Source organism: Staurois parvus, unplaced genomic scaffold, assembly GCF_062004578.1.
Source record: "Staurois parvus isolate SC_StPar_1 unplaced genomic scaffold, SC_StPar_1.0 ptg000097l, whole genome shotgun sequence".
Lineage (NCBI taxonomy): Eukaryota > Metazoa > Chordata > Amphibia > Anura > Ranidae > Staurois > Staurois parvus.
The window spans coordinates 5,488,732-5,513,623 of record NW_028317893.1 but is presented as its reverse complement, the minus strand read 5'-3'; the positions used below and the strand labels follow the sequence as shown (position 1 = coordinate 5,513,623).

At 40.8% G+C, this 24,892-nt stretch overlaps 1 protein-coding gene across 1 annotated transcript in view; it reads right to left on the bottom strand.

Annotated features, from left to right (window-relative positions):
- CIDEA (cell death inducing DFFA like effector a) overlaps nucleotides 1-24,533 on the bottom strand; it is a 30,167-nt gene extending 5,634 nt beyond the window's left edge. Inside the window, exons 1-4 of the mRNA XM_089671029.1 lie at nucleotides 24,387-24,533; nucleotides 16,973-17,120; nucleotides 10,687-10,833; nucleotides 8,503-8,684 (exon numbers count right to left, since the gene is read on the bottom strand). Of these exons, the coding sequence (XP_089527155.1) occupies nucleotides 8,503-8,684; nucleotides 10,687-10,833; nucleotides 16,973-17,120; nucleotides 24,387-24,439 (530 nt within the window). The 5' untranslated portion in view covers nucleotides 24,440-24,533. The remainder of the gene's footprint in view (nucleotides 1-8,502; nucleotides 8,685-10,686; nucleotides 10,834-16,972; nucleotides 17,121-24,386) is intronic.
- Nucleotides 24,534-24,892: the final 359 nt, after the last annotated feature.

Here is a 24,892-nt window from a genome sequence, read left to right as displayed (position 1 = left end):
TTCCTGCCTCTAAACGCTGAGCTTAAAAAATCCTCCCTAGACCAGCCTCTCTCAACCAGGGTGCTCACGCACCCTGGAGTGCCTTGAGGTTTCTTCAAGGGTGCCTTGGCAAAATGTCTAAAAATTGCCCAAAACTTGTATACAAGTCAGCAGGTGGAACAAGCCTGCCTTTTAGTTACACCAAGCCACAGGTTTTCATTGTGCACCATTACAACCTTCTATCCTCCGGCATCCTGACAACCAATGACATTATCAGTTGATAGGGAGGATGTCGGCTGCCTGCACCTAGTTTGACCCTCCTCTGCCCCTCTCCATCAGTGCTGGGGTCACATTAGCTCAGTGATGGAAAAAAACTGAGGGAGAAGAGAAACACTGGAATACTAGTCAGTACCAGTGTGCAAAAGTGTATTTTCTTTGGAAGAATAAATCACCTCTAATGTTGGGTGTCCTACATGTGTGGATGTTGCTGCATTACATAAAACTATTAGAATAGTTTTTCACATTTTAGAATGGGGTGCCTCAAGTCTATCCACAATTTTAAAAGGTGCCTTGACTGAAAAAAAGGATAGGAGCCACTGCTCTAGACTACCTAATGTGCATGGACACATAGGACAACTTTAGCTGCTTCTACAGGCAAAACACTAAACTCCTCTAGGAGCAGAACTTTGAGCCAGTGTGCATAGAGCTTAAAGCTGAACAAAAACGTCTGATAGGAGGGAGTGGACTCTTTGTGCAAGTACACTTGCTTCCTAGCATACCCTACTCTAGCACTGACAAGTCCACATTTGTAAATGCTTTGCCTCCTACCCCAATGCCGTCTTCTGCACCACTTCTTTTAGGTCACACGTCGCACCTCTTCAGCCACATGGCAACATCTAATAATGTAGAGTCACTCTTGCACACAGTTACAGATGCTGGGAATATACACTGCACTGTTTGTGCATGGTTGACATTTAGTAATATTTACTTCTCACAGAAATCACAGTACTCCCCAAAAACAATCATCTGCTTTGGCCCCCAAAAGGCCAGCACTATCTTTGTTCAAGGCATTATTCAGTGTTAGCGTCTACTTCTTGCATTGAGATTTTGGCTCAGAGATGAGACAGTCATTCTGGTGCCTGTGCAGTTCTTGGCTGCCCTCACCAAAATTTCACAAAGCTCAACCACCTGCTACAGCTTGTCCAACTGTGGCTAACTACAAATTTATAATACTGCAGTCTAATCACTGGGGAAGAGTAATGCTTCCTTCTGCCTACAGCAGACTGATGACATCATCCCATTATGAAACATCATCATGCCCAGGCAAAGGCACTTGACAAGCTCAAGCACTGTTTTTTTTTTTATAATAATAAGGCTTCTTTTTTATATAAAATAGTTACTGTATATTGGGGCATGGCAGACATTTATGTAGACTTTTCAAGTTACAGAAAGGTATACTTGAATGAGACTATATACATAAAACAGCAATTAAAATGCAGTATATTGAACGTATTGATGCATTCTTTGTCCTTTTTGGCCTCGCTGGCCATGTTCTGGATGTGAAATATAATATAATATATAGATCAGGATGCTATTCCAGAACGTAGTGTAGATTTAACAAAACTGGAGCATTCAGCTATGCATGGTAGTCAGCTTCTAACTTCAGCTTGTTCAATTAAACTTTGACAATAAAACCTGGAAGCTGATTGGATTCAATGTAGAGTTGCACCAGATTTTGCGCTCTCCACTTTTAGTAAAATAACCCTCTATAGGTCTTCCTTAGGTTACTTACTTTGAATACATATGAAATGGTCAGATATCCTCTGACTTTTGTTTTTTCATTCTCTGTTGACTGCTACATCTCTTATGCGAACAGCAGTTGACAACACAGTAAAATGTCAAGCAAGGATGTATTGTAATTTATAATAGCGTAGTACCCTCTACCATGTTACTAGAGTAGTGTAGGTAAATATATTGTGCATGACTCTTGGTAATTGTGTGAGTCTGTAATTAGGTCAAGTTACTGCAGGCCAGGCTGGATGGCTTAACAGGTTGGACCATGGAAGCTTCCAGAAGACAATGGGCGGAATTGGTGGACACCTAATCTGCATGTTTATGGCAGTCTAACCAATCACAGGTTTGGAGGCCCTGGTAGAGGGGTGAGACCAACCCATAAATATTGGAAAATCAGGTTGGTAAGGAAGTCAGGTGGAAAATGGAGTAGAAGGCAGTCGGTGACTGGGGAGGGGTCCCTTAGGTCTAGGGGGTGGCTGGCCTTCAGCCCGGGCTGGCTGAGGATCCATTCAGCATCATGGTATGAACAGGATCAAGTCCTGGGAGCAGTGGGAGCAAGGAGGACAGTGTGAGTACATCAGCACGCCCAGGGATTTACAAGAGGAAACACATGTAGCAATTTTTCAAAGGACAGCACTTAAAGTATTACTAAACCCACAATAGTAAATCAGTCTGTATATGCAGTCTAGCACGCTTTTTATACTGGGGAACCTAAGGGGTTAATCCTGTGCATTGTGTAAAAAGACTGATTCTGGCTTCTCTGATCCTGCCCTTCTTACAGTGTCCCCAACTCATCTCCTGATAATCTTCAAAGTCACTCTACACGTGCTCAGTGTGTATGTGCTAGAGTGTTTTCTTTATCTTTGGGAGGATGCATTTGATCAGCACAGGGCCAATCAGCACTGTCCAGACAGAGGGTCAGGGGTTATGCAGCCCCTTACGGCAGTCAAAAGGAGAATGAAAACTCTTCCTGCAACCTTTAACCAGTGCTCAGCTGGACAGCTTTTTTGTTAAGAACGCAAAAAATAAAAACCGCACAGGCAATCAAATACCACCGAAATAAAAGCTCCATTTGTGGGAAAGTACATAATTTAATTTGGGTGAAGCATTGCATGACTGCGCAATTGCTAAAGAAACCGCGCCGTATTGCCAAAAATGGCCTGGTCAAGAGGGGGGTTAATCCTCTGGAGGGCAAGTGGTTAAAGTGCATCCAAACCAAAACACTTACATCAAATTTGTCATTGCAAGGCTTTCTATAATGTCAACAAGTAGAATTCTTTAATTAAGATGCAGCATTGCTGCCCTTTTCTGAGTTGGACTACAAGCTTCCAAATGCACTGCCAGAATCTGCCATAGCAATCAAACTTTCAATTCCATTTTGTGCCAAAATTGCAAAGCAATTAAGGACCTGAAATTATTGTTTTAATTGACTGCAAAGAGATGGGATCAAAGTTTGTCTGATCGATGCAACTTTTCCCTATTTCCACTACATCTCAATTCAATCTTTCAGTAAACTGCATTGAAGCTGTAAACTTCTGTAGCAACCTACTAGTTAGGGTATAGGATGTTAAGAAAACTTAGTTCGGCTCCTCTGTAGCCTGTGGAGCAGTGATTGATTAATTTAGCCTGCTTGGTGTTTCACAGGTTGCTGGTCTGAATATTTCCTCCTGCATTCTGGAGGGTTCTAGAATTGTAGTGGGAGGAAAGGCAGTCTGAATATTTATGGAAACCCAGCCAAACTCTGGGGTATGGGGAGGTGGGGGGGTGCCACGTAGGTGATTGGGGAGTTCATAAATAGTCTGAAGTGGGAGTTGAGTTGGTCCTGGGTCCCATCCTGCAGGATGACCCCTGACCTGAGGGGGAACTGCCCTAAGGGCGGTTGCTGAAATGCTATCAAGGTCCCAGCTGCAGCATAGCTGGGGGCCTATTTCAAAGTCTGGACTGGGATTTTGGTCTGGAGAGCTTGTTGAACAGTACACGGTGGGAGTTGGAGGATGGTGTCCAGCTGTCCTGTGGTATTGCAAGTTTGTTTTTCTCTCACTGAAGAGTGCCCACTGGATATCGGAAGGAGGCAACCGATGACCCTGTGGCATTGTGAGTACTGATCTGAATTCAGAGCCTTAGTTCTCTGCTCTTCAAAATACCGTACTTATTAGTCAGTATAGATCTTTGTGGGAACGTAATCTTATCCACTACCTTCGCTTTGTGACACAGACAGATCAGCAGGAAGAAGTGACCTTTAGTTACTCTGTTTTTCTTTAGGGGTATCCCATGCTCCCCTTACTCCATTCAGGTTTAAACTGCAATAAAATACACCCAGACTGTTTACTGAGCCAGAGATAAAATGCTGCTCACCTGGCTGCCTCTGCATTAAATTTGGGGAAAGAGACCAGTTTATTATAGTGGCTCACTTAGGAGGTGCGCTACACTTATTGCCCAGTTTGAACGCCATTTGGAAGTTGGATTCCTGAGAGGTAGATTGATTTGGATCTGGTGAGAATTTACAATCATTTGTGTTTCCCAGTGACTTAAAAAGGTGATTGAAGTGGACAGAAAATGATCATGTCTATATCCAGCTTTAACTCAAGTTACAAAACACACCATCTTAATGGCTTAGGAAACTATACTCACTGACACCCTGGAATTTTCTTTCTGCAATTTCTCTAAAGGATAGGCCTAAATTAAGGTTTATAGTGCAGAAATTTACATAATTTTTTTCCTGTTTTTGGTAACCTAACCTCATCTTCTAAGTTCTAGCAGTTTACCACCCATATCCTTGTACCAGTTCATGTTATTCATGGATTTTGAACCACTTCAATAAAAATGGGAAGAATATGGTTCTTAAACTTTTGATCACTAGAGTTTGTTAATTGGATGGAGGCTTAAACTTTTGATGCCATATACGTGAACACAAACTGGAACAATTACAAAAAGAGATCTTTGCGCTGTACTGCTAAATCAGTCATGAATAAAAACACACTGAACTAAACTTCACTTGGACAACCTCGCTTGGCTAGTTTAAAGAATTTACGTGTGTGTGTGCTGCTTTAACTCTCAGTTGAGTAATGAGAAACCGCCAGACAAGGAGACTGAAAGCAGGATATGCTGGCAGGTGCGGTCGGTCTCTTTTTGGACACAACTGGACACACAACAGCTGCGCTTTACACAACAGCTGCTTCTTAGTGTAAGTCAAGACGTGTATCTGTTAAGGATGATTTTACTCTACTCAAGGGGGGTTCTCTGAACACACAGCCATGTGTGAAGGATGAGCGAGTAAAATGACAAACCGTGCTAGTTATTATTATTACATCGAGTTTATATAGCGCCAAAGGGTTTACACAGCGCTGTACAATAGAGGGGGGGGGGGGGCAATACAAGAAACGGAATAGTTAAAAAAATATGAACGTTTTGGAGTGGGTTACTTTCTTTGACCTCATCCAGTCATGTCCCTCCTCAGGGATCAATGGAAGTGAAGACATTACAGATATGCCACAGCATACCGTGCCTTAAACAAGATGGCACTGCTGTTGGAAATAATGAGAACTGTAGTACTCTAGAGGAAGCACGTATCAGCATTACTCCCCACCTCCAAGGCTGATTTATTTGAAAAATAGATTGAGTGCGCTATGCAATATTTTAAAGACTGGAAGAATATAATATAAAATTTATCTTAGAATGCTTAGACTTTTTTTCGAGATATAGATAATTTTTATTATGTTGTCTTGATAACCATGCATATACACTATATTGCCAAAAGTATTGGGACACCCCTCCAAATCATTGGATTCCAGTTATTGGATTGGTGTTCCAATCACCTCCATGGCCACAGGTGTATAAAATCAAGCACCTAGGCAGTCAGACTGCTTCTACAAACATTTGTGAAAGAATGGGTCGCTCTCAGGAGCCTAATGATTCAAGCGTGGTACCATAATTTGCCACCTGTGTAAAATCCATCCATGAAATTTCCTTGATACTAAATACTCTACAGTCAGCTGTTAGTGGTATTATAACAAAGTGGAAGCAACTAGGAACTGTAGCAACTCAGTCACGAAGTGGTAGGCCACGAAAAATGACAGAGGGGGCAGTGCATACTGAAGCGCACAGTGTGCAGAAGTCGCTGTCTGCAGAGTCAATAGCTAAAGACCTCCAAACTTCATGCGGCCTTCAGATTAGCACAACATTGCGTATAGAGCTTCATGGAATGGGTTTCCATAGCCATAGCCAAGTCGCATGCAGTGGTGTAAAGCAAACTGCCACTGGACTCTAGAGCAGTGGAGATGTGTTCTGTGGGGTGACTAATCACACTTCTCTGTCTGGCAATCCGATGGACGTGTCTGGGTTTGGCAGTTGACATGAGATCGGTACTTGCCCAACTGCATTGTACCAAGTTTAAATTTTGGTGAAGGGGTGGAGGATTATGTTGTGGGGTTGTTTTTCAGGGGTTGGGCTTAGTTCCAGTGAGGGGAACTCTTGAGGCGTCAGCATACCAAGACATTTCAGACAAATTTCATGCTCCCAACTTCGTGGGAACAGTTTGAGGATGTCCCCTTTCTGTTCCAAAATGACTGCACACCAGTGCACAAAGCAAGGTCCATAAAGACATGGTGGAGTGAGTGTGGGGTGGAGGAACTTGACTGGCCTGCACAGAGCCCTGACCTCAACTCTATAGAACACCTTTAGGATAAATTAGAGCGGAGACTTCAAGCCAGGCCTTCTGGTCTATGCCTGACCTCGCAAATGCACTTCTGGAAGAATGGTCAAATATTCCCATAGACACATTCCTAAACCTTAGGGACAGCCTTCCCAGAGGAGTTGAAGCTGTTATAGCTGCAAAGGGTGGGCCTACTCGATACTGAACCCTACGGACTAAGACTGGGATGCCATTAAATTTCATGTGCATGTAAAGGCAGGTGTCTTAATACTTTTGGCAATATAGTGTATATTAAAGCTGAATTTGAACTACGGATTTTATAGAAATCAAAGAATCAAAAGGCAACATCTGACTAAACAGGGAGAAGAGATGGGGCAGATCTTCACTTCGAATAATTAAAGAGATAGGAATGCAATGTGTTCTATGTATGGCACATGTGCTGAGCTATGGTTACTATGCAGCAGAGCACTGTTGTGTTCCTCCGACCATTTTTTAATCCATCAGACCAGGCCAACTTCCTCCACATGGTTTCATGGTCCAGTTTGGATGCTCACATGCCCATTGTAGGCACATTTGGCCATGGTCAGCATGGACACCCTGAGCGGTCTGCAGCTACACAGCCCCATACACAACAAATTGCAATGCACTGTGTGTTCTGACATCTTTGTTTCAGAACCAGCATTAACATTTTCAGCAATTTGAGCTACAGTAGCTCTTCTATTGGATCATACTACATAGGCCAACTTTCACTCCCCGCATCCCAGTCTTCATTCCTTGAAACATCCCACAGAAGCTGTAGTTTTGGAAATGTTCTGACCCAGTCATCTAGGCATTACAATTTCATCCTTGTCAAACTTATTAAAATCTTTATGCTTGCCCATTTTTTGGCTTTCAACACATAATTAACTTAATGGACAACATGTCTATTTAGTGCCTAATATATCCTACCCACTTCCAGGTGCCATTGTAATGAGATAATCAAAGTTTTTCACTTTACCTGTCAGTGGTCATAATGCTATGACTGATTGGTGCGTATATACATGTAAGTATATTTCCCTCTTCTTCTAGCAGCTGAACCATTGGTGTACAAGTGTATTTTTTTTTACTCAAGTTAAAGTCAGCTCAGACATCTTTTGTTTCCCTTCAGTTTGTACAAATCTGTTCTATTCACTTCTGTTGATTGTCAACCTGTCAGTAAAACTTTCTCATAAGCGAATATGAATAAGTTCTAGCCAGGAAAAAACTGCAAAAGTAAAAATGACAAGAAAAAAAAAAAAAACACAACCAATATACCATTGAAAGTGTTGTTCTTATAAAATCAAGCAAGTAGATGGTTTTTGAAACTTGTACTCTGAAAAATAATGGGGCTACAAATGCTGGCACGTTTCTGGAAATACTAGATGCCTGACTGTCTCTGGCTTTCGTACTTTTGAAACAGAAACCTGGAACACAGATATGGACCAGAAAACTGACCATGACATCAGAATTCATTATCTGCATGCTTGTTGCAAGTCTGTGGCTCAGAAGGTATGGACATTACTGGGTCAGCATGACAGCCAGCAAAATTGGTGTCCACAGAAGGTTACCTTTCTAACACGGAATGACAGTTTATAAGCCACTTCTCATTTGTTTGAAATATTTCTACATGGGTGCACATTTGTATTGGATTGGGTTGGATTTACACCATTATGTTATAAAGTGCGTGTAACTGCAACTTATACATGTTGGATGGTGGCCTTATGAACTACCACAGCGCACTGCAACACGAGTAGACCCACTAGCAAGCATTGTGGTGAGCTGTGTTGGGAAAAAAAGGGGCAGGTATGTTTTTCTGTATGCTCTAGTGAGTTGAAAGTCCATTCAAAATGAATGGGCTGCTTTAATACAACACCCAATACACGATACAGAACACGTTATGGTACGCACACCAGAGTGGACAGGTTTGAAAAGGCCCTTATAATATTTATTTAGCCCTGCAGAAAAAGAAAAAAAAATGCCAATATCTCATGTAAAGCCCATTGTACAGACTTCCTTACATTTTGCTATTAAAGGTTAGCTGATATTATGTAGCCACTCACCGTAGAACCTTCTTGGCTCCCAAGCACTGGATATCACAAGACACCGTGTACATTTCATAAAATGTTGCCTTTATATTCAAACAGCCTATAAAATCCCTAGGATGTAACTTGTATAAGTCTAGGGTAACATTTGCGATTCCTTTTTTGTGCGTTTGTGGTGTTGAACGTGTAGCTTTTCTTTCCTATGGATTTAAAAACAGCATTACTCAAAGTTCAGTCTACATTACTTATTAATGAACACAATATGTAATTAATTTCATGTTTTGCCTATACGTCTCCATTACATACATTTTATAGAAAAGCAAAAAAAGGTCATGAAAAAGAACGTGATGGAATGCATGGAAATTGTGCTAATGGTCCTCTATAAATTATGGATGTTCATGAATGTAACAGTCTGCGAAAATATTTACTAGTCTTTCTCTGCCACCTAGTGGCAAACATTTAAAAATTAAGAAGCAAAAACTTTATAGCTTACCTAAACCTAAAAAAAAAAAAATTTTTTTGAAGCTTACCAGTCCTCAGAAGCGGTGGCTACATTAATTTTCTTTTCTCAGGCTAAGCATATTTTCAGCAAGTAAAGAAAATACCTGCTGATCTTTCCATAAATGTAGTGTCCTTGTCACTTTGTGAGTTTAAACAAAATCACAAAGAAATATTATGATTATACAGGATTTATATAGCGCCAACAGTTTGCATAGTGCTTTACAATGTAAAGTGGAACAGTACAATTACAATACAGAAGGAATAGGAGGGCCCTGCTCACGGAGCTTCCAATCCAAGAAAATAAAACTACAGGTAGTTACATTTATTGACCATTTAATAGAGATGAACAAAGGCAGACACATTTAAAGTCCAGTCTGACAACCATCCCTGTCTCCATACATACAATGGAGAAATGAGTGTAGCCACAAAAAGGGACAGGAAGCCTGTTAGGCTCCATGTACAAGGGACATTTGGAAAACACTTCTGAACGATGGAAACTGACTGCTGTAAAACGTAGGTTAAAAAACGTCTTTTTAGCCGTGTTTGCATACCGCGTTTAGAAGCGTTTTTTAAAAATAACATCATCAGGGGACCTTCCAAAATGCCCAGAATGCACTGAAAAACAGTAAAAAATTAACTATTTCAGACATTTTGAGAGAAAGAGAGAGCAGAAGCAGAGAGAGCAGTATTTGTTGAGATTACCTGTCTTTTATGGTTGTATTCACTATGATGGGTCATGAGCATAATTAAGCACGTTCTACCATTTTTTCCTTCACACAAAACCTGGAACTGACTGCACTGGTGTGCTAGGTCCATTTGAATACATGGAAAACACTTTGCATGCATTTCTGATGATGAAAAAGGCTCTGGACAGCATCTGGGTATGGAACAGTTAAAAAAAATGCTTCTAAATGCAAACGCTTATAAATGCGGTTAGCCGTGTTTACAAGCATTTGGCATTTGAAACGCTGATAAAATCTACTCCTGAACGCAAGTTTGGGGTGTTCAAAAAATATGGCTGTAAACTCAACTGCCTGTAAACAACATAGTGTACATGGATACATAGGAAAACATTAGGGAGAGTTCAGGGGCTGCTGAAAAAAAATTCAGAAAAGCTCCTGAACGTGAGTTTATCAGTACACATGAACCCTTAGGCGTAGGAACACCAGGCAAACAAAGAAAAAAACAAAAAAACAAAAACTAAATCATCCACCTAGTCTAGCACCTGGTAAGCTACAACATAATTTCTGTTTTTTGGGTCTATATACGCTAAATGCATAAGGCAGATCAACAAGAGATGCACACAGGACATGAAGAATGGAGAAGCGATTGAAACCTAGCAGCTTAGAAAGGTAATGAAAAAACAAATGCAGTAATCTAAAATTCTTTGCAAGATCATTTAATGAATCTAGAGGATTTCCTAATGTAATAAAATTAATGGCACCATAATGAATATTTTCAGCAAGCAGAGTTAAAAGGCAGAAACAGAAAGCATTTCACATGACTAAAAACCCCCCATAACAAACAAAAAAAAGTTGCATCTCATGTCCGATTGCTCTTTGCACAGCTTTGGTGAAGATGCTGGTGTCCAAATGCAGACACCAAGGGAAGTGTATGGACACACAATATACTATCACCATCTGTTACGTTATCAGATAGTACACCACTGACTACCCAAATCCTAAAACCTGAAAAACACACCTGTGTCCACTTCTGACCTCCTTCAAGGAGTAGAAAGTTTGTGTTAATCTCCAGAGACTGGAAGAACTCCTCCGTGTCAACGACAGTGCCATCTTCCTCTAGTACAAGTGTTACCACGCCAGCAGTTATCAATAATGTATCAATGGCCTGTTAACAAGGAGAAAAAAAAAAAAAATTGATTTGTGGGATAACCTACATGGGAAAAAAAAAAAAAAAAAAAAAGGGGGGGGGGGGGGGGGGACGACAAAACCAAAAAACAACCTAATGATTACATAGAATGTATTCGTTCCAGCCCTTTAAAAAAAAAAAAAAAAGAAGAAGGGCATGCCTTCTGTGAGTTCATATGCAAGTCTGTTTTATTTTTGTTTTACACAAAGATTTGTGTTTTGTGATTGAGCAATCTTTAAATTGCATGACCCTCATTTTTAAAGCACGTGAGCATGTCATTGTATTGGCAGCCTTCCCCATATTTCCTAGGGTTTCCCGTGATCCTGAAAGCAGCTTCGCTGTCTCCTGCAGGTAGTCAGGAGGGGTGGAAAGATGGCCCTTACCCATATAAGATTGTAATCTCCAGGAGCTGGGCCCTCACATTCCTTCTGTACTAAAATTGTATTATAATTGTACTAGTTTCTCCTTTATATTGTAAAGCGCTGCGCAAACTGTTGGCACTATATAAATCCTGTATAATAATAATAATATAAAAACATTTCTCCCAACTGTTCCCCATTTGCAGAAAAATGTCCCCCTCTTGGAGCCAAATCCCTCTCTCACCTCAGTTGTTCCTCTTTTTGGAAAGATGTGTGGACCTCTATAGAGTAGGGGTAATACTTTAACGGTCCAAAATGTTACACTGTATTAAACCTGTCACACAGACCTTTTAATTACAGCACTATGTAAAATTATTATAAACAGGATTTATACAACGCCAACAGTTTGCGCAGCGCTTTACAAAATGAAGGTAGACATTAAAGTTATAATACAATTTGGTACAAGAGGAGACAGAGGGCCCTGCTTGTTAGAGCTTACAATCTAGGAGGAAGGGTTGAGTGATACAAAAGGTAATAGCTGTGGGGTGGATGAGCTGATGGAGGAAATAAATGGCGGTTTACTAGGTAGAAGCTAGAGAGGGTAGGGATTGAGGGTGGTAAAACCACGACTCAAACGCAAGGTTTTGCACCCCCCAGCTTTGTGTGTTAGCGAGCCCTAAAAGTGCCACTGCCGAATGCAACTAAGGGCTCATTCACAAGTGCAGCAGACACTGCTGCTCCTCTGAAAAGCAATCAGAGTGTGTTTGACAGATGATGAGGAGGCAATATGTTGCCTCTTTAACACCTGATTTAAACCCATGATTGCTGTGCAATGCACGATTGTGACACAGTAGTATGGCATTTAGAAGTTTAAATCAAATATGAGGAGGCAGCAATGTGCCCGGTGATCTTTGACTTCTGCCATTTTGTTCAGGTAGATCTCCACCTCTTCACTCCGGCCGCACTCAAATGTGCGGCCTCCCGGCGCCTGGGCCTAGACACCGAGCAGGCGCATATTTGCGTTCTAATAAAAATAAAAACATGCGCTGGGAGCGTGTGCCCTTCGCGCTCCCAGCACACAAGGTCCCGGTCTCTTCTTTTGATCGGGACCTTTCCCGATCATGTGACTGCCGTGATGACGCGTCACATTATCCCTAAACCCCGTCCCGCCTCCTGGCTTCTGAAACTCTTAAAGGGCCAGGAGGCGCCAGCATGAAGGGGTAAGGTTGCCTACTCCTGGTTTAGGCTGAGGTCGACGTAAATGACATTACAGCACTTGCTCCTATTTTGGAGGTTTGGGCAGAGCTGAAGCATCCCTTACTTGACTCTCCCTATAGCAGCAGATCACTCTGATATTAATCTATTGCTGGTTGATTGCAGCCAGTAATAGATCAATGTTAGCTGTGATCTGTTGCTGCGGAGATGTATGGGGGAGGGTCTAGATCAGGTCTTCACTGACTTTGATCTAGACCCCCATACAAAGGGAGAAAAAAAAAAAAAAAAAAAAAAAAAAAAAAAAAAGGGACTAACATTTACTACGCAGGCGTCAAATGCACACATTAGAGAATGCAATGTTCTTTAGGTGTTTAGTGGCTGCATACCAATTTGTGTCCTCCCCAATCCAACATGATTTCATCTTCATGTTTCTCTCACAATTTAAACAAACTATTTTTTTTTAAATTGTTGCAATGTCGCGTGGAGGGGGAAATGCAGGTCTCAAAGTAAAATGCAAAATGTTAACTTTGAGCTTTATTAGTATGTGTTACACAAGAATCATGCTTTGTGGATATAATTATACTCGGCAGTCTGTGTTGGTTATATTTTGGGATAAATATTTGGGAATAAACAGATTACGTACATGCTGTGTTGGTACGAAGTTTAATTTTTAACGGTTTTCAAAACTTTAACTGCACGTTCAGAAAAAAAAAAAGTCTATTCTATATATGTATCAAAATCTGCTAGAAAAATTAAAGTCATATCTGTTCTGAAGGAAAAAAAACAAACAAAAAAAAAACCCACACCACAACAAACACACTATACGGTTTAATACATTTGGATAGACTACAAAATCAAAAACAAAATGGTATAAACACTGGAACTCAAAGAAGATTAAGTGAGAAAAAAGCCCAGGGATTCAAGCTCCTAAAGTTGACAGACTATTTCCAATCCAGTGTCTATTTAGAGAAAAAGAGGTTTGCCGTTTTAAAGTTTTATAGTCAAAACATTTTTTTTTTTTTTTTTTTTAAGGGATTTGGATAGAATTTTAGGGGAATTCAGCCCGCCAGGTTTCTATTTCTGTGTATCCGTTAGGGAGATTTGCTCTCTTTAATTGTCTTGATCACCAATGTCACTAGGAATAAAAGTGAGGATACAGTAAATCCAATTTTTTGAGTTGACACCAGAACAGGAATAGATGGGAAGTCATCCAAAGGGGCCCACTTGTCCTTGAGACAACTGGGATTTCCCTAGCATTGTAAAGATATCCTCTCACTTCCTGTTAAATTTACAGGACAGGACGTGATGAGAAATAAAAGCAGTTTTAACCCTCCCCTACTCTATGCAAAATGAAAAAAATATATAGTTTGGCTCTACATGTACTTGTGGGTAGGTGGCAGCAGTGATGACACAAAGCCCAGTTGCATACACAGTATCTCAAAACTTGTATTGAAGAGTATGCTCAACTACAAAATCTGAGCGGGAAACAACCATTTGAGTAAAAAACACACAGTTCAGTGCAGAGGCAGCGGGGAAGATGCACAGACAGTATCTATCTTAGAGGGCGGACTATGGCCTGGTCAATCCAGTCCCAGTGGGGAGGCTTCTGTGAAGGATTGAGGGTCTCTAGCCTGTCCCTACTTGTCAAGAACCTTTTTCTGCCATTAATCCCTTTCAGTGACAGATCGGCAATCTTTTCCTACTCTGACTACTTGTATTTTTGTAACAAAAAAAAATAAAATAAATAAAAGCCTGTTTTATTAAGATAGAGATCGCGGTTTCAGTATTCTAAAAGTTTGAAAAGAAGGTTTGTTTTCACAAAAACATTGCTTTGTTCATGTAGCACGGTCCTAGTCAGCTAGGGGTGGGCTCTAAATAATTGTTAGAGGAGGACTGAGTAGCACCCTGGGTGCGATAGCCAGGTGGGTCAAATTGTGGTCAGAGCTGAGAGGTTCTGCAGATCAGCTCTCTGAGACTTGCCCCTGCTTTAGGACTTTGGAGAAAGATCCAGAAGCAGTGGGCGGAGGTGAGGAGTGGCTGGTCTGTACTCTTAGAGGATCCTGACCAATCCCCAGCAGGAGACTTGGCAAGGAGCCAAGACAGCCTTTAAGAGTAATTGAGCCTGCTCAGCAGCAGGTGAGTATGGGTGGAAGATGAGGAAGTGAGGCTGGAGAGTTAGGAGGAATGTATGTGCTGATGTAGGTGGCTTTCTAACTAACTATCATTACATGTCCCTCCAGATGAGCAACTAGCGAACACGGACGCAGCTCACTTTCCACTATGGCCAGTTGGATGGAAACAGACTGCCTGTCTGTGATCCAATCCGCCAGACAGATGGGAAACAGATCCCCATCCATCTTGTTCTTTAGCAGATTGGATTAGACGTTGGTGGGTATCCACGTACATCTCTGTTGACATCCGCCGCTCGATAGAGGGCAATGGGTGGTCCGATCAGGTCCATCTGAAAAACTGACAGATGGACCCAATCAGTCTGCCTGTGTTAAAGAAGCTTAAACTTGAAAATACTTAGATCAAATAGAATCTGATAGGAAAATGTCTGCATTTAAAAGGATACGTTCACCTTTGGGAGAATGTTAAACCTTATACCCATATTTAGAGTGTAACACAGTCTCCCAACCCCCCCTCCTTCCCATTCCTCCCGAAGACAGCAGGTGGGCATTCTTCACCTTGCACCCACTGTCAACCAGAACAGCCATGCCATTTATTCACAGCGAACTGTGAGTGAATAGGCTCCAATGGACTACAACTGCGGCAGACGTCTTGAAGTCCTCAATGAACTGCAAGGGTGCTGGTGAGCTCATAGCTCACCAGCCACAAAAATAAATAAATAAATTACAAAAAGTGCTGCTCAGTCTAAAATGCCTAGGCCTGGTGTTATCCTAGATTGTAGGCTAGAAGTGTTTTGTAAGCTTCAGCTTCTAGGAGCAGAAAGCTGAACACTCCTAAATGCTACTAAACTCTTTTTCCTACATGTACTGTAAAAATGCTAACGCTCCTAAATGCTACTATAAAACGCTATTACCAGCTTTTTTTATCCAGTGTTTTTAGAACTTAAAAAAAAAAAAAAAACCCCTAGTGTGCATGAAGCCTTACATAAGAGTCATGCAAACCTGTTAATCAAGCTGCTTGAGGATATTACATTCTATCTAGTATGCTGCCATTTTTCAATTGCTAAAAGCAGTATTTTTTGTTAAAAAATTAAGTTTGTGATTACAAAATACTTTGATATTGGAAATAAATTGTCAGCTCTTGGGTCTAAAATGGCAGTGTACTAAAATTGCTTTTTTTAGTGCCCAGAGAGGGCAATTTACATGCATATACTTGTATAAATAATAATAATAATACCACAAGCAATAAAAATGTAAACTCTCATATCTGGGACTCTCAAATTGGTCATCTGAATGTACACAAGCTTAGAAGAAGCTTGCCAATACTTTTCTAAGTATTACAAGAGTTTGCTTGGGATGAGACAAAATTATCCTGTTGGCCATCTATGCCAAGTGGAAGACAAGGAACACACTAGAACCTTAATACCACATATTTGTCCACATCTGGTCATTTTCTGGAAAGACAATTTTTGGTTTATTGCCTCTGTCACTTATATTTCCAATACACCTAATTCCAGACTTGCTAAACGGGTATAGAGATTGATAGATGGCCCACCGAGTACCAATCCGTCATAACCAACATTTTCATAGCAGCTAGATTATCATGAGAGATGATGAAAGTGAAAGGAAATCCCATCCCTATTAATAGTTATCCAAATACTAAATGGCCATACCACATACAAATGAATGTCTGCAAAAGCCCATCTAATCCTGAAACAAACAATTTTGGTGACAATGGAACCCATGGCTCCTAATCATAAATGTACTGCCCTAATCTGACCTCAGTCTATTATAGGCACATCCCAGCTCACCATCTTCTAAATAACTGAAAAACTCACTCAATCTCTTGGGAACACTAGAATTGGGAGAATTGTAAGAAATATGAGACCTCTGTTAAGGAAGAGAAGGAATCCTTGTCCTAACCCGCGAAAGCCCTGGAATCAGGAAAGAAAATGGAGACATACATATTAGCATCATGCGCTTTGTTAGCCAGAGGCATTGTTGTGGCTTACTCTTCAACAAAATTGGAAATGGATGACTGTGCATCGGCCAAATGTCATTTCTTCCCCAGGCAGTCCAATGGGATCGCAAACCATCACTTGGCAACAGGTGAACACTGGCTGTCACCATAAGTGTATTGTAAAAACAGTGCCAGTGGACCACAAAATAGATTATAGCAAATATTGTTGGGTAACAACAAATGACCTGACAACTGAAAAGTGAAAAAAGGAAAAGGAAATGATGAAACAAACAATGTGTATGAAATACTGGGTGGAATCATAAAATAAACAACAACTGAATATACCATAATCAGATAATTTTTAGAACAAGATGAGCTGCAAGTACATTTCAACATCTACAATTAGCAAATGTCAAAATGTAGCTTTTATGGAAAAGAACACACTAAACTCACACCTTATCGACAAGTTCCTTTAATGTACTTGCTACAACACCTTTCCGTCGGCTCCTATCACTGTTAGATACCCGAAAGGGTCGCTGTGGAGGAAGAAGAGGTGGGAACAGGACTTTTCGTGTCAACGAAGCACTTGCAGTAGTAACTGATCTACAATTTAAAGAGAAAAAAAACATTAAAAAAATGAATATATATATTTGTATTTTTAAGAATAATAATAATCTACAACTCACAAGGCTAAACACACACACCTATAAAGAGAAACTGCAAAAGGAGAAACTACACATTAGATCTGCACTCCTTATTTGTCAGTGATGAGCTTCAGTCAAATGTGCAGAAAAACAGCTGGTAAAACACAAGTTAGGTACTAAAAATAAATGAAAAATGCTACATTATACTTACATTGCTAAATATAGGTTTTGGTTCCTCCCCATTGTTTACTTTAGAAAATAACAGTGGCTTTTTAATGGAGTTGCATTGCAATTAGATAATCCTCACTACATCTCATTCCAGGTTTAATTTTAATCCCATAATCTAATTCTTGGAGTCACTTTAATGGACACAAACTAATTAAGTGATCACATAGAGAAGGACTTAAATCTTGTTTCATGACAGACCGTAAACAGAAGGTATGTGGAAAATATTCTTTGGTATTCCAGAAGTAATCAAGGGAAGTGCTCCGATTTTGGATTAGAAAAATTCTGTATCTCAATCAGGGTAAACCACTGAGGGTTAGGATTTTAATCTTTAGCTTGGCTATTGAGGAGTTGGGGGGGGGGGGGGGTGGAATCAAGAATTTTTTTTAATGTCTATCAATTTTTTTTGTTAACTTGCAATGTGCCACTGAACTCGCTAACAAATTGAACGACTTCAGGAAGAGTGAATACCTTCATACAGCCCCCCCTTAGCCCTCTCCTTTTCTGGAAGTACCCAATTACTATTCGTGCTGGCCAAGCTCCTTTACACCCCCCACCCCATAACCTTTAATGAATGGTATGGTGATATGTACTCTTTAGGATGCTCCTATATTAGGAAGGAATTGGGTTTGACTAAAGGACCGTACACAAGATAGAAAAACAGTACCAAAATTTCCATATGAGTAATGATCAGTTGATTATCTGATCATTAGTATAGTGCATTCGACAGCTGATTCTGACCATTTGGATGAAAAAAAAAAAAAAAAAGCTAGAAAATTTTTATTGTATGTGAACACCATGTCTGATTTTCATTCAATGGTGTACTGTAATCATATGGAAGTAATCGAATAGAAAAAGAAAAAACATGCATGATCAGAAGCAAAAGAACTACCCGGAAGAAGGTGGCAAGAAAATTGTGCACGCGAGAGATTGTTTCCCTATGTAAGCCAAGATTTTTTGTACAAGTTAATATCATTGTTGGTTACATCATGATACATGCCTCTGTGGAAAATCAGACCTGGCAAGGCAACCCCTGGGTCACTTCCAAGTGACTTTACACTTTTAGGTTCACCTCTCATTTAAGTAAATAAGGCCCTATGAGTATTGGGTACACAAACAGCATTTCCAAGATATGATCAGGTCCCTAGAACAAGAATTATCTTATGTGTAAAGTGTGCCTTTATCCATGTAGTAGGTGCTATGGAGATGAAGGAGGGAGGAGGTGGAGGCAGCACAGTGGCTAAATGGTTAGCACTTCCGCCTGGCGGTACTAGGGTCATTGCCACGGCACCACCTGCCTGGAGCTTGCATGTTCTCTCTGTGCCAGCGTGGGCTTCCTCCGGGTACTCCGGTTTCCTCCCACACTCCAAAGACATGCTGGTAGGTTAATTGGTTCCCGTCTAAATTGGCCCTAGTATGTGTATACATGAATGTGAATTAGGGACCTTAGATTGTAAGCCCCTTGAGGGTTAGGGATTGATGTGAATGTACTAATTATATATATATATATATATATATATATGTAAAGTGCTACGTAAATTGACAGCGCAATATAAGTACCTGAAATAAATAATTATTCTGCATGAGGGTCAATGAGGCCATCGCTTATACCACTCAATTTTGAAGCATTATTCAGTAACCCAAGGACAATATTCCAGATCAGAAAAGTGTAATCTTCTTAGCTATCTCTCCCAGCAAAATCTTCAAAATTACCATCTGTCTGTTTTTCAGAAAGATGCTATTACCATAAAGATGCACAGTATGCATATCAGAAATAGAGAAAAGTGAAATGTGTTACTATCCCTGGACAGCAATATTGATCACATCTATGCCTATTAGCACTGTTAAATGATATTGCAGCTTATCAATTCTTAAATGTGTTGGCTGCTTTTATTTTCTTTTTTTCACCCGGTGATCCAGCCAGTAGGTTTCTTATTTTTCAATGTCCTGTAAAGAGACCAAGCTGTCCAGGAAAATTAGCAGTTAGAGGTTTGAAACAAATTTTTTAATACTGACTGGGTACCCACTATGGTCAGCTTTTTTTTCTTTTATGTAAAATCTTTATTTCAAAAGGAAAAAAACTGTTGCTGTAACTGTTTAAAAAGCATTAGCAGCTCTACTTTAATTTGCTAGTCAAGCCCATATACTGTATATCTCTTAGTGAATCTAAGAAAACCCTCTTCTCAGACCGGCAATGCAAAACAAAAGTAGCCAACACATTTAAGAACTGGTAAACTGCAGTATATTTTTTGTTTTTTAAAGGTGTGGTTTGCCGAGCAATCATTTCATGTGACAATTGCAGCAGAATCGTTTCTCATTTGGGGTGCCATTGAAGGATACTAGCAACCAAAAGCGTGCCGTGCATTGTACTGCAATTGCCACGCGATTTGGAATCTACAACGCGATTATAAATCAAGAAGTGTGAATGAAACCTAAAAGATAAGTGCAGGAATGTAAAAAAAAAAAAAACAAAAAAAACCCATATATACTCACCTAGACGGCTTCAGCATCAATCCAATGCTGCAACTGTCACCCACTGGCTCTACACCAAGAACTGACCAAAGACCAATGATTGCTAAGTTCTCAGGTCCACTCTGAGCATAGAGAGGTGACTGTCAGTCATTGGTTCTCTGCTCCACAAAATTACTGGAGTGCCAGGTTGGAGATTGAGCATTATTGTCGGGATCCCTGCAGAGCCTGGAACTGCTTTGTAGTCAGGGGCGGACTGACCATTTGGAAACTTGGGCACTGCCCGAGGGCCCGGGGTCAGTAGGGGGCCCCATGAGATGCCCCTGGTACCTTTTTCATAGGCTTTGAGTTTGGGCAAGGACACAGGGGCCCCATGATCCCCTATTGCTCGGGGGCCTCATGAGTTGTCAGTCCGCCCCTGTTTGTAGTCAGCAGACAGTGGACTTTAGATTGCTGTTGATATATCTGCGTCATAGGAGTGCACTACTGTGATCCACAGGAGAAGTATGGCCACAGTAGCTTTGGTCATACTTCTCTTTTAAGCTGGCCATACAACAGTTTGTTATTTTGTTTTTTTCGATCAGCCAGTGCGCCGAATAAAAATCCTGAACGGATTCCTCATCCACACAAGTGAGGTGGACATAGGAATACTCCCTGCATGGTTTTTGTATTCTGACAGTGGGGACTACACCGCTGTCGGAAGGCACTGCAGAACTGATTGAACAAAAAAAATTTCAAGCAAGCCCATTCATGGGAAGTTAGTCATTAGACTGACGTCTCAGGAATGGGATAGGCCATAGATGGATTGAAATTTGTCCAGTCCCTGCAGAACTGACTGAATTGCAACCCATCTATGGCCAGGTTCTATATGTTTATGCAGATCGGCAAATACATGACATTTGTAGGGATATTTATGCTTGAATTTGAAATAGGTGTCAGACACTTTTGAGACCCTTCTGACCTCATTTGAAGTAGTATGCTCGTTTCATTGAGCTGTTCTGATAAAAAGCAGTTCTGATGTGAACAAAAGCCTGGGTACATAGACCCTCAGGCTGGTCATAGGCCGGCAGATGTCTCCCTGTGAAATACATTCTCAAATGAATCCCAGTGCCTCTGGTAGTTGGCAGCCCATACATTTGGTAATTTTTTTTTAAAACGACTAATTCCCCCATCCACGCATTCAAGGTGGATGAGGGAATCACTGCCAATGAGCTATTGTGTTTTGATGGAAGAGAGACTTACCCACTGTCAGAATACACTGATCAATGCTGCCCATACATGTAAGGAATTCTGCCAAATTTCTATCCATGTAAGGCCAGCTCACCAACTTTGCTGACAGAAATTAGCAGCACTCACAATTGTTACTCCCTTACCTTTAGGCCCGGTTCATACTAGTGCAGGTCGTGCAGACCGCATTTGCATGGGCACAGCAGCCTATTCATTTGAATGGGCTGCTGTGCCAGCGTTTCACGCAAGGAAAAAGTGCATGCACCTTTTCCAAAACGCATATGCATGGAAACAGCTGCAGAATGAGATGTGTGGGAGTGCTATTCAGAATGAATGGCAACCCCCCAGTGTCTCGCAAGAGAAATGCGTCGTGGTTGCAGAAACAGATGCAATTCCTGCACCCGCAACCAGCCAGCAGCCATATTGACAGTAGTATAACTCCCAATGGAAGCAGTACATGTAACATTAACATCATTAAGGATATCGAAGATATTCCAAATTACAAGCATGCTTAAATCGGGAATATAATTTGCAAGAACTGGGGTTATGTGCTGTCACTTGTAAAGTGTCTGCTATTTGGACCATATATTAAATAGGTTAAAAAAACCTACCTGCACCACCACCCCATTGGCCATTCCCTCACCCTTCTATTGACACAATTAGCAATGTTCTGCATGGATCCAATGGCTTTACCTGTAGCCAAAGAGTCAATGGATTGTATGAATATCCAAATGCCCATGTAGGTTTATAGGTGACCTTATTTTATCACTGAGCCTTCAATGCGGAGGCTGTCACAGCCAAGTTTGGTGGGTACAATACTCAAGACAGCATATGATATTTATAGATACCTGTGATTTGGTGACTCCAGAGTAACAAGTGCACATATGGTAATCTATGTTTGTATTTCAGATTTTGAATATACATCTATAGCATTTTTCTGTATTGATGGATCTAGAGCAGAGTCAGGCCTAAATACAGGTGTGCAAATAGGTTACTGTATGCTAAATTTTATGGTTGTGTCATGGTTCGATCCTACCAGTAAATTCTTCCCTGAGGCTTCAGTGGAAAGGGTTTCTTATTACCAGCCAGTAAGAACCTGTACTGGACTGAGAACAGCTGATCAAGACATCTGTAATTAACAACACCTACGGCAATTGTCATTTGCATTGCTATTTGCAGTAAATATGTAATGTATAGCCCATCCCCCACAGTTATTACCTTTTGTACCACTAGCCCCTCCCTCTTAGATTGTAAGCTCCAAGGAGCAGGGCCCTCCTAACCCTCTTGTATTGAACTGTATTGTCTTCTGTTATATTGTAAAGCGCTGAGTGAACCTTTGGCGCTATATAGATCCTGTATAATAATAATACAATGAGAGACAGCAAGCCGAGAACACACCTGTACAATTATGGGTTGATGAAAACTGGATCAAATAAAAATCAGGGATTTAACCTGTAGCAACCTATCACATTTTAGCTTCTTTAACCTCCCTGGCGGTATTCCCGAGTGTAGCTCGGGGTAACATTTCAGTACCAAAAGCGGTAACCCCGAGCTACACTCGGGAATACCATGCGGCGCTGCTCCGGCATGTGTTCTTCACTTACCTTACCCTGCGCTCCCACGATGTGTCCCCTGCAGCGTCCCCGGCCATCTCCTCCGGCCGATGCCGGCATCCGGCTTCTGTGTCCTGTCCCTGTGACGTCGGGACGTACGGGCGCCGCCGGCGGCGGGAAATTTAAAAATTTTAAAAAATGTCATTTTTTTTTTTTTTTTCATTTTACACAGTAAAACATTGCTGTTTCAACCTATTTCACATACATATTGTCCCTAGTGCTTTGTCCTGCGCCCTGCCTGCATTTTGTCTGTTCTTTCTGCCTGGAAACTGAGAAATGTCCATGGCGTCCAAAAAGTGTCCCTTTAGGTCAAAAGCAGTTTAGATCAGCTAGAGAAAAGCGATGGTAAATCAGAACCACTTACAGAATTGAGTGATAATGATTCGTGGGGGAAATTTGTCATCAGAAACTGAAAACGATTTTGCGACTGAGCTCAGCAATGTGTGAACTTGGCGCTCTATTTCACATTTCAGTGTTTTTGGTTTGATTATATTATTGAATTAAATTTTTTATTATTTTTATATTATTTTTATGATTATTTATTAAATTATAATTTATGATTTTGTGTTTCAAATTTTATCATACCCGGGATGTTTACTAGACTCTTGTTCGGACAGATTTCAGTGAGTTTTTCCTAAAAATTACAGCCTACAATAAAAAAAATACATATTTCCATGCAAAAAAATGGTACCGCTTTCAGCACCAAAAATCTGAAATAATCATACCGCCAGGGAGGTTAAATTGGTCTGGAATCATTCACTGTATACATCTGGCTGCAATGAACAGCTGCTCTTAAATCAGACTCTGTGTATAGTTGATTTCCTAAGGAATAGAGTGCACTTACCCTAGGTGCAGCGTTTTTAGAAAACGCAGTACAGTCCATTTAACATGATTTCCTATGGGGCACATTCACACCTGTGCGGTTTCACCTGGTGCGGTTTTTGAACGCAAAAAGTTGCATTTTTGGTTCTATAGACTTCAATGGAAATGCTGCAAAAAAGCATGTATTGTGTTTTTGCAGCTTTTTTTGTTATGCATTTTAAATCTGCCTAGCAACAAGGAAAAAACAAAACCAAAAAACGCATTAAAAAAAGCTGCAAAAACACAACGCAATGCAGAAACGGCTCAAATGCAACTTGCATAGGTGTAAACCTAGCCTTACAGAGTATAGAGAACATTATTAAATAAGGCAAACCTGTGTTCACTTTAAATAAGCCATTCCACCTGTGTGTGTCCTGCAAATATGACTGCATATTTACAAAGCTCATTCAAATGTTGCTGAAAAGCTTCCATTCTTGTATTAAATGACTCATTAGGAATGGTCACAATGGAGGCTCATGCATGAAAAGCTGCTGTAGCAAAAGAAAACAAACAAAAAAAAACAAAAGGGAAACTTATTGCCCAGACGAAGCTGCTTAGGGGGGTTTAAGCATGAAACAAATATTCCAATCGGTTGCTATGAGCAACAAGAGATTATGCAGTCCGCGCACATCTCATACATCACCCCTAATTTGTGTTTATCAGTAGGAACCAGCAAGATGCAATGCATAAAAATGGTCATCAGGACCATAATATCAGGTATAGTTAACGTAATATATTTAACCCGATAAAATAATCATGGCTGTAATAAGGAACACCATTGCAAATGTTCCAAAGTACAGCTTCTAGATTGCTGTCATTGAGAATCTCACCTTATTAGAGCCCTGGGTGATAAGACATTGGCATACTCCAGTGCACTCTGCATCCTTCTCTGGGTGTGTTGAGCCTGCTAATACATCCAAGATGAGAGAGGAGGGAGGTAACCTTTCCCCTACTTCCACTGCTCAAAACCTATCTCCTCCCCCCCCATCCCCATCACACACACAAACACACCAACACACCCTGGGCTCCTCCTGTGCAGCAGCTGATTCACTCATTCCTCCTATACATCCCTCTTAATCCTCGCCATTCACAGCAGGAATTCATCGCTGAGATTATTATACAGGATTTATATAGTGCCAACAGTTTGCTCAGCGCTTAACAATGTAAAGGGAGACAATACAGCAACAACACAGTTCAATAAAAGAGGGTTAGGAGGGCCCTGATCCTGGGAGCTTACAATCTAACAGGTGCCAAGTTAATGTAAAGATAGCAATGTTATCAACCTCAGTGGTTGGCTTTTAAGGGTGTCCATATGCAGGGGCGGACTGACCATTGA